The sequence below is a fragment of the Astatotilapia calliptera genome, chromosome 11, assembly GCF_964374335.1.
Source record: "Astatotilapia calliptera chromosome 11, fAstCal68.1, whole genome shotgun sequence".
NCBI lineage: Eukaryota > Metazoa > Chordata > Actinopteri > Cichliformes > Cichlidae > Astatotilapia > Astatotilapia calliptera.
In genome coordinates, this window is record NC_137432.1 from 30,023,534 (window position 1) to 30,035,552 (window position 12,019).

The 12,019-nt window shown below is 40.4% G+C and overlaps 1 protein-coding gene across 2 annotated transcripts; it reads right to left on the minus strand.

Annotated features, from left to right (window-relative positions):
• Positions 1–6,871: 6,871 nt before the first annotated feature.
• LOC113032101 (B-cell receptor CD22-like) lies at positions 6,872–11,667 on the minus strand. Of its 2 annotated transcripts, none has more exons than XM_080308082.1 (5): positions 10,715–11,667; positions 10,115–10,435; positions 8,745–9,002; positions 7,168–7,276; positions 6,872–7,071 (listed from the first exon to the last, which is right to left on the minus strand). In XM_080308082.1, the coding sequence occupies exons 1-5, from the start codon at positions 11,097–11,099 to the stop codon at positions 6,963–6,965; spliced, it is 1,182 nt and encodes a 393-aa protein (XP_080164208.1). In that variant the 5' UTR covers positions 11,100–11,667; the 3' UTR covers positions 6,872–6,962. The 2 variants fall into 2 exon arrangements, 1 of the variants encoding a protein (XP_080164208.1); XR_013912151.1 differs by having other exon boundaries at positions 7,033–7,071; positions 7,168–8,655.
• Positions 11,668–12,019: the final 352 nt, after the last annotated feature.

Genomic DNA, 12,019 nt, shown 5'->3' on the forward strand with positions numbered 1-12,019 from the left:
GTGTGTTTAAAACACTGATCATTTTGTTGGAAGCAGAAAAATGTTTTCCTGTTAAGATTTAAGTTTATATTTTAAATGTAATATTTAATATAATCATTAAAATGTGTTTTTTTTTCTTTACAATGATACAGAATTTCTCTGCTTTCAACTGACACTTCCTCTTTCTTATGAACCTCTACTGTACTCTGTCTTTGTGATCAGTGTGAAGTAGTTTTCTCACAGTGCTCAACTGCAGGTCAGAAGCTTATACTTAAATGTAAACATTTTATACCAACTCTTTCAGGTACACTTATTAATACTTCTTAATACTGTATGAAAATGTTTCTCACGAACAGCCTTGTTCTGAGCTCAAATAAATGGAGGAGGCTGCACCAAATATGCTGATCAATCTGCTGTACTATCCCCTGAGATAAAAGGGAGCTGATAAATTAAGTACATCCTCTGCTGGGCTTTCTTAATGACGGAGGTGATGGTGGGCTCCCACTTCAGGTCCTGGGTGATGGTGGTACCCAGGAAGCGGAATGAGTCCACAGAGGTGATGTGAGATAGGAGAGAACCAGGCGCTCAAATGACTTCATGACCACAGATGTCAGAGCCACGGGTCTGTAGTCATTTAGTCCAGTGATCCTAGGTTTCTTGGGGACAGGGATTATGGTAGAGGACTTGAAGCAGGCAGGCACATGACATGCCTGCAGTGAGGAGTTGAAGATGCCAGAAAACACTGGGGCCAGCTCGTTTGCACAGTGTCTGAGGGTGGCAGGAGACACACCGTCTGGGCCGGGAGCTTTTCGAGCATTCAGACTCTTAAACTGCTTCCTCACATCTGCTTCATGAATATGAAGAGTTGTGGTGGGAGGAGGTGGTGTGAAATCCTCTTTTGTGTGGGGTGAGGAGGGGGGTGTTGTAGGTGAAGTGTTTGAAGGTGGTGATGGCTCTGTGGAGGGGGGAGAGGTGGGGGAATGAGTGTCCAAAGTGTCTCTATTGCTGGGGCCGTTGGAGGTGTGAAGGCTGCCTGATGGCTCGTCAAAACGGCAGTAAAAGTCGTTGAGGGTGTTGGCCAAGAGCAAGTCATCAGTGGAGTGGGGGGTTTTAGGCTTGTAGTTGGTGATATTCCTAAAACCTTTCCACACAGAGGCCGAGTCATTCTCTGAGATCTGCTGCTGCATCTTCTCAGAGTGCTGGTGTTTAGCAATGTCCACTTCTTTAGTGAACCTGTACTTGGCCTCTCTGTAGCAGTCCCTGTCTCCGCTTCTGAACGCCTTTCTCTTTTCCAGCCACAGCTTTTTGAGTTTAGGAGTAAACCAGGGTTTGTCATTGTTATAACTCACCCTGGTGCGTGATGGCACAATGCTGTCCTCACAGAAGTGGATATAGGAGGTGACAGTGTCCGTAAACTCGTCCAAGCTGTTAGAAGCAGCCTTCATTGTGTCCCAGTCTGTAGACTCCAAACACGTGCGAAGCTCCTCCACAGCCTCGTTGCTCCACAGTTTTTTGGTCCTCACGACAGGTTTGGAGAGCTTCAGCCTCTGTCTGTACGCGGGGATTAGATGGATCATGACGTGGTCAGAAAGTCCGAGTGAAGCGCAGGGCACCGCACGATAGGCCCCGCTGATTGTGCTGTAACAGTGGTCTAATGTCCTCTCCTCTCTGGTCGGGCATTTAATATACTGCTTGTATTTGGGAAGCTCATGGCTCAGCTGTTGGGTGATGGGCTCTGCCAGGGCTGCCCTTTGTCACCGATTCTGTTCATAATTTTTATGTATCGGATTTCTAGGCATAGCCAAGTGATGAAAGGATTTCACTTGCGTGATCTCAGAATCTCATGGCCTCCAACTTACTCTGGAATGGTTCACAGCCAAGTGTGAAGGGGTGGGAATGAGAATCAGCACCTTTAAATCGGAGGCCATGGTCATCAGCCGGAAAAGGATGGAGTCCCCACTCCAGATCAGGAACAAGCTCCTGTGGAATAGTGTCTGTCTGTGATTTGAACCGGGGGAGCAAATTGTGGCAGGATCAGTATTGTGGTAAGGTAGGTATAACCAAACAAAATTTGTTCCCCCTGCGTTGCGAGCATTCGCTGGGCACCGAGTGTGGATCCAGTTTACTCTGACTCCATTAAGCACAAATAGACGTGAAATGAGTGATGCTTTAGGTTTGTGAAAGGTATTATGTATGTAATGTGAGGGGTACAACAGAAAATTATATATTTCTTGTTCTCACGTGGTACTGGTATTTTAAGAAAAGAACAACATAAATTTATACCACAACCCCCTGCAATGGCTCTGCACCCCCCCCCCCCCCCCTTCCTTCAGGGGGTGCACCCCGCACATTGGGAACCACTGAATTTAAGTGTCTCGGGATCTTGTTCACGGGTGACGGGAGCGGGAGATTGACAGATGGATTGGTTGCCGCAGCTGCAGTGATGTGGACTCTGTACCACTCTTGATTTACCAGTCGATCTACGTCACTACCTTCACCTATGGTCAGGAGCTGTGAGTAGTGACCAAAAGAACGGATACAAGCGACAGAAATGGGCTTCGTCCAAAGGGTAGCTAGCCTCTCCCTTAAAGATAGGGTGAGAAGTACGGCCATCCGGGAGGGGCTCACAGTAGAGCCACTTCTCCTCCTCATCGAAAAGTAGCCAGTTGAGGTGGTTCAGGCATCTAACAAAGATGCTTCCTGGGTGAGGTGTTCCACTGGGAGGAGGCCCCGGGGCAGACCAAGGACATGCTGGATATCTAAAATATAACCGGAAGCTGGCGTAAATTCTTGACCATCTCACACTTCTGTTTAATCAGTTTTCTGTTTGACGTTTATTCAGCTGTGTGAAAACCCCGGAGGAACCCTCCTGAGGGATTAATAAAGTTACATTTAATCTAATCTAATAACTTTAATCTCAGCCAAACCGATTTACTTACGAACAAATAAAACACTGTAAAAGCGAAACAATAACATTTTTAGGTTATCAAAGTGACTTATATATCATGTCTAACCCGAGTAGCGAAAGACCGCGAGGGTTTGAAAACAATGTGCCCGGAGTTTGCTGTTCTCGTCACCTCATATATTTGAAGTTTACACAGCTACATTCTCACCTGAAAATATGTTAAAAGTTTATTTTGCGATCCAGAAAGAGTGATAAGAGTAATATTAAAACTAAGTACCTGCAGTAGTAGTAGCCATTGTTGGAAACTGGAATTGGCTGGGCCAATCTTGGATATGGTTTTTCAATTTTGTTGTCCAGGTGGAAAATCAGGAGAAATTGGGGAGAATCGTGGCTCTGGAAGATGTTTGGGAGGGGCACTGGATTATCCCGGAAAAATCAGGAGAGTTGGCACGGCCTAGCATAGCCTGTAATGTTATTATGACGGACACATTTTATGAGTGAACTTGACTTTAAGTGACTTATAGGTTTCTTCCAGGTTCTTCCTTTTTGCTGCCATCGTCCTCTCCTCCTTGCGGGTCCTCGCAGCGCAGGCTTGCCGCTACTAAAACTAAACAGAGCTCCCCGAAAGGCACAGCCAATCACATTGGCCATATTTGTTACATGAGGTAGGACTCCAGTAGAGAACGTAATTTAACTCTTTCTGCACCGCTAGGTGAATAAAATTTTGACAGATCGTTTTTTTTCCTTTCAATCGGTTTTGTTTTTTTTACTCGAAGAGATCAAATTATTGGTGGGGACAATTCAATAATCACAGGATATTGGTGGGGATATGTCCCTTCCGTGCATGCCAAATCTACGCCCTTGGTTATAACTAAGTTTAGACCACACAATCTGAGATGGAGGAAAACTTTTAACAGAGCAGGTCAGAGTCTCACCCTTCCTCAGACTTATAATGCCAGTGAGCTTTATGTCTATGAGCAGACCTATGAGAGAAAAAAGGGACAAACTGACAATCACATAACTTCCTCATTTTTTCATCAAGATTAGAGATGGACCGATCCGATATTACGTATTGGTATCGGTCCGATACTGACCTAAATTACTGGATCGGATATCGGAGAAAAATAAAAAATGTAATCCGATCCATTAAATATCACGAAAGCACCTCACAAAACTTGCAACACGCCGTAACTCACCTCAGAACGTATGCATCACGTGATAGAGCAGCTGTGGCATGCAGGACCTGTCGGTGGTCTGGATAGCATGTGGAGCTTCGCTAGCAACCTGGCATTTCATCTCCGACAAAGTTATCCCCGAGAGAAGTAAAGCAAGTGTGTAAGTCCATCTCTGAATGTTTGTAAAGCATTCCCACGTTAAGCTTAACAAGCAACTGCCTCTCGCTCTCCGGCTGCTACTTCAATCGTGAAACTGCTTAAATCAGCTGATCGGCTTTTCTGTCGCGAGTCTGTCTCTCGTTTGTTTTTGGTCCACTTTGCACCAGAAAGAGCAAACCAGCGGCTGAACAACAGCAGCACGTTTAAGCTTGATAAGCTGTTGTTAGAATTTATTTAATATTAATTTCTACACCAGGATCTTTTTCTACGTAGCTGACGGCTGGTAACTGTGCAGGGGCGGATCTAGCAAAGTTTAGCCAGGGGGGCCGATAGGGCATTAACTGGGAAAAGGGGGCACAAAGACATACTTTTCTTTCTTATTCTCATTTAAAATGTCTAGCTTTTAATAAATAATTATCTGACACCCGAAGTTTTAATTTGATGTAAAATGAATAGAAGTCAATTACTGTACATAGTGACTATTAAGTCTAATATATATACCCTAGTAAGCTATAGTACTTTTTACTTTGGGAAGGTACCATCTGTGCAGTCTGCAATTTTGTTGAAGAAAGATGTTGAATCTATTTAATATTTCTTGAAAAATAATTGATTTCTGTGCATTTTTTTTCACACTGCATCAAATTAAGGTTGATTACGTCGATTAAGCATCATGAGGTGGCGCGTGAGGGGTGGTTCCCTATTTTTTATTTATTTAATTTTGTTGTTGCTGGGAGTTGGAACCCTATTAGTTAGGTTGCTTAATATTTACGCTAAGTACTCTTTAAAATACCAGAATAGGGAGGATGGTGTAGGTCTAAGTTTATTAGATTGATCAGTATTGCTGAACTATGAAATATTTTTTTTGTATACAGGTATAACAGAATAGCTTTAGTGTAGTTGTTGTTTTAAACTTGAGTATGAACTTGCAGACTTGCAAAATGCAGCAAGATATTTTAAAAAACAGTTTTGTTGATTAAAAAACACTATATCGGATTCATATCGGTATCGGCAGATATCCAAATTTATGATATCGGTATCGGTATCGGACATAAAAAAGTGGTATCGTGCCATCTCTAATCAAGATAGAAAAAAATATTAAATAGTAAAAGCAGTCACAGTTCACATACATTTTTTCTTCATTTGTTTCACAAGTTAAGCTAATTTTACAGGTGGTACTGTCACGGCTGGCGGGTTGAGCCGTGTGGTGTGGAGGAAAAGGAGGACCCAAAATGCGGCAGTGACTGATGTTTCGAGTGATGTTTATTTACAAGGTGGCAGTGGCAGAAACAGGCAACGAAGCGTGAGTAATTACAAACGGAAACCTAAACTGGGAGAAACTAAAGAGCAAACCTGTAAATCTTAACGAAACGGAGAGCAGAGCAGAGAGACGCAGACTAAGGAACAGGAACACCATAGGACGCAGATGAACGCAGACGAGCCGACAATGAACACAGACCGACACCCACTAAATATACACACATTAAGGTAATCGGGTAATCACACACAGGAGGGAAGAACAGCTGAATCCAATACACATGAGGACCGGAGGAGACAAGCTGAACACAATGACAACAGACACAGACTTTCAGAACAAAACAGGAAATCTAGAACCCAACCGGACACAAGGGGGAGGGCACAGAATAACTAGAACAGAGGAAAATGATCACAAAACGCTGGGTCAACGACCCAGGACCATGACAGGTACTGGGTTATGGTAACTGTTAACTGAGCTGTGTATTTGTGTTTATCAGCCACATAAATTTGGGTACGTTGCACAAAAAATGAGGAAATTTGTGTTTGGTTGATGTTTTCTTTGTTGCAACAATCCTTGGCAGTAAATCTTATAAACAGGCTTTCTGACTATATTTCCCCAAACATTTGTAGGCTAAGCAGCAGAGTTGAGTGTATAGATTGTGTCTATGAATAACTTGCCAAACCTTCTCTACCAAGGCCAAACAACTTATTCTGACTCAAAAATCAGCACAGAAACCTCTGACCAGCTGTGAAGTTAGTTCATGGGTGATGATATGTGCCGTGGCTCTGGATCCTTTTGATCCAACTTTTTTTGAGTTTCATGTGTTTTACTGATATTTTGAATAATGGTTTAGGTTTTAGGTTATTAATTACTTTAAAGTTAGTCCGTTTTGAGTTTCTTCTATTCCTTGTTTAGTTTCTTGTTTATTATATGTCCTTGTGTCTCTGTCTTCTGCTTCACTCTCAGTGTGTCCGTGTTGATGCGTGTTTGTGTGGGCATCCTTGTGTCTTGATAGAGTGTCTCTGCTTTCAACTAACACTTCCTCCACAACAATGGCAAAGAGGAACAGTAGAAAAACTGTGCTATAACTGACTGACCCCAGAGAGCCAATGAATTGATCTGATCCATAAAGAGGTAGAATAATTGTAGCCTTGTTAGCTACAACCTGCTGAACTTACAAAGATAAAAGAAAAGAACAAAAAAAACCACTCAATTTGCAGCTGTAGACAGGTGAACAATTTCATTAAACTCTATGTATAAATTGAAATAGAAAGTGTAATTTGTTACATATAAAACAATCTCATTTATTTACAATGCAATGTAAAAAATTAACAAATATTAAGCTTTAATTTAATAGCTAATTTAAATTAAAATTAGCTATTAAAGTTTTATTGCTTTAATAAAGACAATGAAACTAAATTAAGTACATCACCAAAGTATTGACTACAGGCTGCCATTACAATCACAGAGCTATCTGAAACCTGACTTTTCAGTTTATATGGTGTGCAATAACATCATAATCTGATGATACATCTGCTTTTTGCAGTGACATGTAGGTTCTTTCCTCCTGATGTAGGTTCACCTTTTTTCTTGAATTCCTTTAATAAGAAGAAACAGAAGCCCATTATCATCTAAAAGTCTTGACTGCATTCAAAGAGTCAAAAAAACATAAAAATACATGTGGAGAAACATACCAAAGGAACCATATGTAGATTATGCAGAAGGCATTCAAAGTGAGAGATACACCAGCAACAATCCAGGGAAGAACTGTACTGTAAGAACCACAGTGTTTCACACAAGCTGCTGTAAGACAGAAGAGAGCACATGCACACACATATTTTATGTATCTTATATATGTACACGCACACACACACACACATGTGGGGGCTAAAATGCTGTGGGGGCACAGACAGATGACAGATGTAACTTTAGCTTTTTTTTGTAATTTTAGCGCTTCCAGGAGCCACAGCTGAGAGGCTAAACAGCCACATGTGTCCAGTGAGTTGCTGGTTGCCAACCTCTGCTCTACATGTATACAGTTGTGAACATACTGCACATATTTCGTCACGTTGACTGATACATAGTCTGTAGAATGTTGTTGAGAAATGCTGATTCAGAAATGTTTATTGCAAATATTTCCTTTGTTTGGGCTATTTTTTGTTTTTTGATTTTGAAAGTACAAATGATTTTGCAACGCGTGATACAATCACCATTGTCCTGAATGTGAGACTTTTCTGCTGCTGCAGTTAAAGTGCAGATGCAGTCAAGATAAAAAAAAAAATCTGAAATGCACTTTTTTTGTTGTTTGATACAATATTTTCCTTTGCTGGAATAAAAATCAGGTTGTTTTTTTTAAATTGCAGCTGTATTATCTACTGTAGTTCTATTTACATAACATACAAGTAAACCATTAAGTTATATTTAAACCATTTGGTAAAAATCGATATTAAAAACAATCAATTCTATTGAAAAAAAAAAAAGAGTCAACAAGAAATGCAAACAAACAAAAATCTATTTCCAAACTCTAATTCAAATTTCTGGAGCTCTTTTTTTTCTGGAGAAAAGGTAATTTTTACAGAACATGTTTACAAATATATATTAAAATTTATCTACGGAGAAAACCTGATAATAATTACTAAAGTTAATGCTGCACCTATAGCAATTTCTGACCAATGATGACTGTGATGATGACTTTTAATGACTTTCAGGAATTCCAGCCTGAAACTAGACAGTTGCTCTGCACTCGAGAGAAATAAAATAGAAAGGAAAAATAAAAAAGTTTCCGTGGTTTCTGAATTATAAGTAGTACATGCAAATACAGAGGTTGTGTTAAAAATACAGGACTAAAAAAATCTGAAAATGTTAAAGTGGAAAGTGTTTAGATGAAAAGCACAAACCATGTTTTTTAGACAGGTTTTTATGGACTAGCAGGTTTTCTCTTTCTTCTCCATTTGCATTGTTGCTAACACATTTAACAGCGCTCTTGCCATGGTTTTTTACAGTTACACTGATAGTACTGTTGTCTGTGTGATTTAATACGTTGGTAATGACAGAGTACTCAGTGTGGTGATTCAACAGAGGCCATTTGATGTTAGGTAAAGGAAAGCCTTCACTGATGCACACACAGGTCAAACCATCAGACTTAAGCACACATCCTCAGCCATTCTGTATCTTTGTATGCCCTGTAAACATGTAGTCAGAATCATAAAACAGGAGATGCTGCAAGCTATAATGTTAATATGAATTTCAGGTTAAAATGCCATCGACTTACGAGTCACAGTTACATCAACATATGAAGTTGGAGTTGTGTCCAGATGTTTTACTGTACAGATGTACTGCCCTGAATGTTCTGGTGTCACATTATGGAAGACAAGTGTAGCTGATCCAGTGTCTTTGTGCAGCTTTGTGTTAGAACCAAGATTGGACCACACAATCACAGATGGAGGGAAACTTTCAACACTGCAGGTCAAATTCAGAACATCTCCCTCCCTAAGAGTTGAATTCCCAATGATTATAATTTCTTTCATGTCTGTAAGATAAAAATATACATTTTACAATCATGTTGTTTCCTTTTCAGACTCTACTGATCATCCAATAGATTTAAAAAAAAAAATATATAAACAGTGTTGGGAAGGTTACTTTTAAAATGTATTCCATTACAGAATACAGAATACATGCCCCAAAATGTATTCTGTAACGTATTCCGTTACGTTACTCAATGACAGTAATGTATTCTGAATACTTTGGATTACCTAATATATTATCATGCTTTTTACAACAACGTGAATGTACTATTGCTGTGTGATTTATTACTATTACTGAAGGTCCGCGACTCCGAACTGTAGTAAAGGAACCTCTGACTAATACGGCGGGGTCCCTGTCGGCTCGTAGCCGAAAAATAGCTTTACTTTGTTGTGTGGGTCAACTTTTCTTGCGAGAGACAGAGAGACGCGTTGAAAGGCTGCTCCAACGGAACTTATTGTTTTCGGAGGAAAACACAAACACGGTGTACAGTCGAGTCTTAATAGCTTACTTACAACTGAGCTCGTCAGGCACTCTTCTTGGCTGAAGTGGTTATTATTATATTTACATGCTTCCAGCTCCCGTTTTTCCTCGATGACAACTCGTACCTTTCCACTCTCCTTTTTCTCCCGCCTCGCGCTCACAGACACATAACGTGTATGGCAGTCCATTCTCCCTGCAACACGGACTACACTGCCCATGATGCTACATTCTTTAGAGCTATGCTTGTAGCATTCTGCCTGTTAGCTTAGCACAACAACAACAACAACGGAAAGGCGCTCTCTCACCCAGGAAACACACAGTCGCAGAGAGAGAGTGAGAGAGCGTTGCCCTGTAACCATGGCAACCGTAACGCTGCCGCCTGGAACAACAGAACGTAGCTGTCAAACAAAACCCAAACAGTCCTGACCCGCGACAAAATGAAACAGGAAAGTACCGCAGTGTAATCCATTTATTTCAACAAAGTAACTGTATTCTGAATACCACCTTTTTAAACGGTAACTGTAACGGAATACAGTTACTCATATTTTGTATTTTAAATACGTAACGGCGGTACATGTATTCCGTTACTCCCCAACACTGTATATAAACAATAACAATAAGTTACGAAGTACTCACATTTCACATTTACTGTCAAAGTCTCCTCTGTAGTTTTTCCACATGTGAAGTTGATCTTGCAAGTGATACTGGTGTTGTGGTGTTCAGATGAAGCGTTAAAGGTCAAAGTTGAGATGTGTCTTTGTGTGAAAGCCGCCAGATTCTCAGTCTTGAAATTAGTGCTGTTTCCTGTAATGTAAGATTCAGTCCCTCCTGCTCCTCTCCATGTCCAGGTGATTTCAGGAACAGATCCAGAGCAGAGACCAGGAGCAGTGCAGGTCAGTGTGGCCTGCTGTCCCTCTGTCAGTGTGGGAATCATTACTCTGGGCTTCAGCTTAATACCTAATGGAAATAAATTGCATTTATAGAAACACATCAACTACCTGAAGTTCATCAAGTACGTCAATCTGTTTTTTCAAATAAGATATTTAATGAAAATGGTTAATGGCAATCACAAGTCTTAACAGAAACTGCTGCAGTTCCTACCAGCTACCATAGAGGTCAACAATTCCCCAAAATAATGAATACTTCATTAAGGCCTTAAAAATACTAAATATGTTATTGTACATGAACAAATATCTTCTTTTTCAACATGATTGTCCTTGAAATAGCTTTTTTCACCTTTAACAGAGACAGTTACTCTTGGAATGAATGTGAATCCATCTTGTTTTCCATTCAGTTCACCAGTAACTCTGAGCTGATATGATCCAGAATCAGACTCTTTCAGCTCATTAATGATGATGCTGCAGTTCTTTTGAGTCACATCAGGCTCCAAACGTGAGACTCGTCCTTCAAACTCAGCCTGAGCTTTTTTGTCTGTGATTTTGTTGCTGTGAAATATTCTGTCAGATCCACTGCACAATTTTTGAGATGCTTCACATTTGTACCAAACTGTATGTTTGGGTGTAAACTCATCAGCAGTAGTGAAAGAACACGGGATCCAGTGGCGTGCACAGACATTTTGGGGGGCAAGTGCTCCAGGGGGAAAAAAGGGCACTTTTTGCATATGTGGAAAACCTTTTCTTTGTATAATAAAAAAATCGCACAGGTTAAATGCAATTTGACTTTTATTTTCTCCTTTCTCAGCCTCTCTTTCCTAGGCATTATGCTTGCTGAAATTAGTAAATAAATAGACCAAAATGTATGAGAACGAATAAGACTGACTGTGGTCATTACAAGAACAGGGCAGAATGGTCGTTTTCACAGGCAATTGGGAACTGCCTATTTTTCCTTTAGCAAATTAATGTGTTAATGTTGCCAATATGTTACACCAAAAAAAATTAACATGTCTAACCAGTGCTTCTCAAAACTTTTAACATGCACCACCCCCAACACCGTACCCTTCAAACTACCAATAACAACGTCACTGTTCTGTCACAATCAGGTCACAACACAGTGCGTAAATGTCTGCGAGCATCGCTGAGTCAGTAACAACCAGTTAGGCTAAAGACTGCATCTTTAGACAGTTGGACGGTGTTCTAACTTTCTCACAGGAGACACCTACTAAAGACAGTCAAAGACATTAATTTCAATCTTACCAAAGTAGGACAGTAGTTGACGTTAGTTATGGAAAGGCTAATCCACAAAAACGGAGAAATGTCCATAATTCTATTATTCATAATCATGTCAAGGTTTTAGGTTTTTCTGCAGTTCCATCTCTAAAAAGTGTGATGTCTTCCCGTCACTGACTTCAATTTGAAAACTTTGTATTTATTCACAGATTTCCGTGAGATCATCCTATAATTTGTAACGAAAAATGGGCTCAAAAGAGCCCTCTGCCTAACGGCATGTAGCCTTAGCCTATAGCATAACGTGATATTTTCAATAGTGTATGCAAAAAGGTCGGAATTGATGGAGAGTGGGGTTGCCTAAATGGTTTAGGTTACATTTTAAATGTGTCGTTTTTTTGTTTATCCATATGGATGG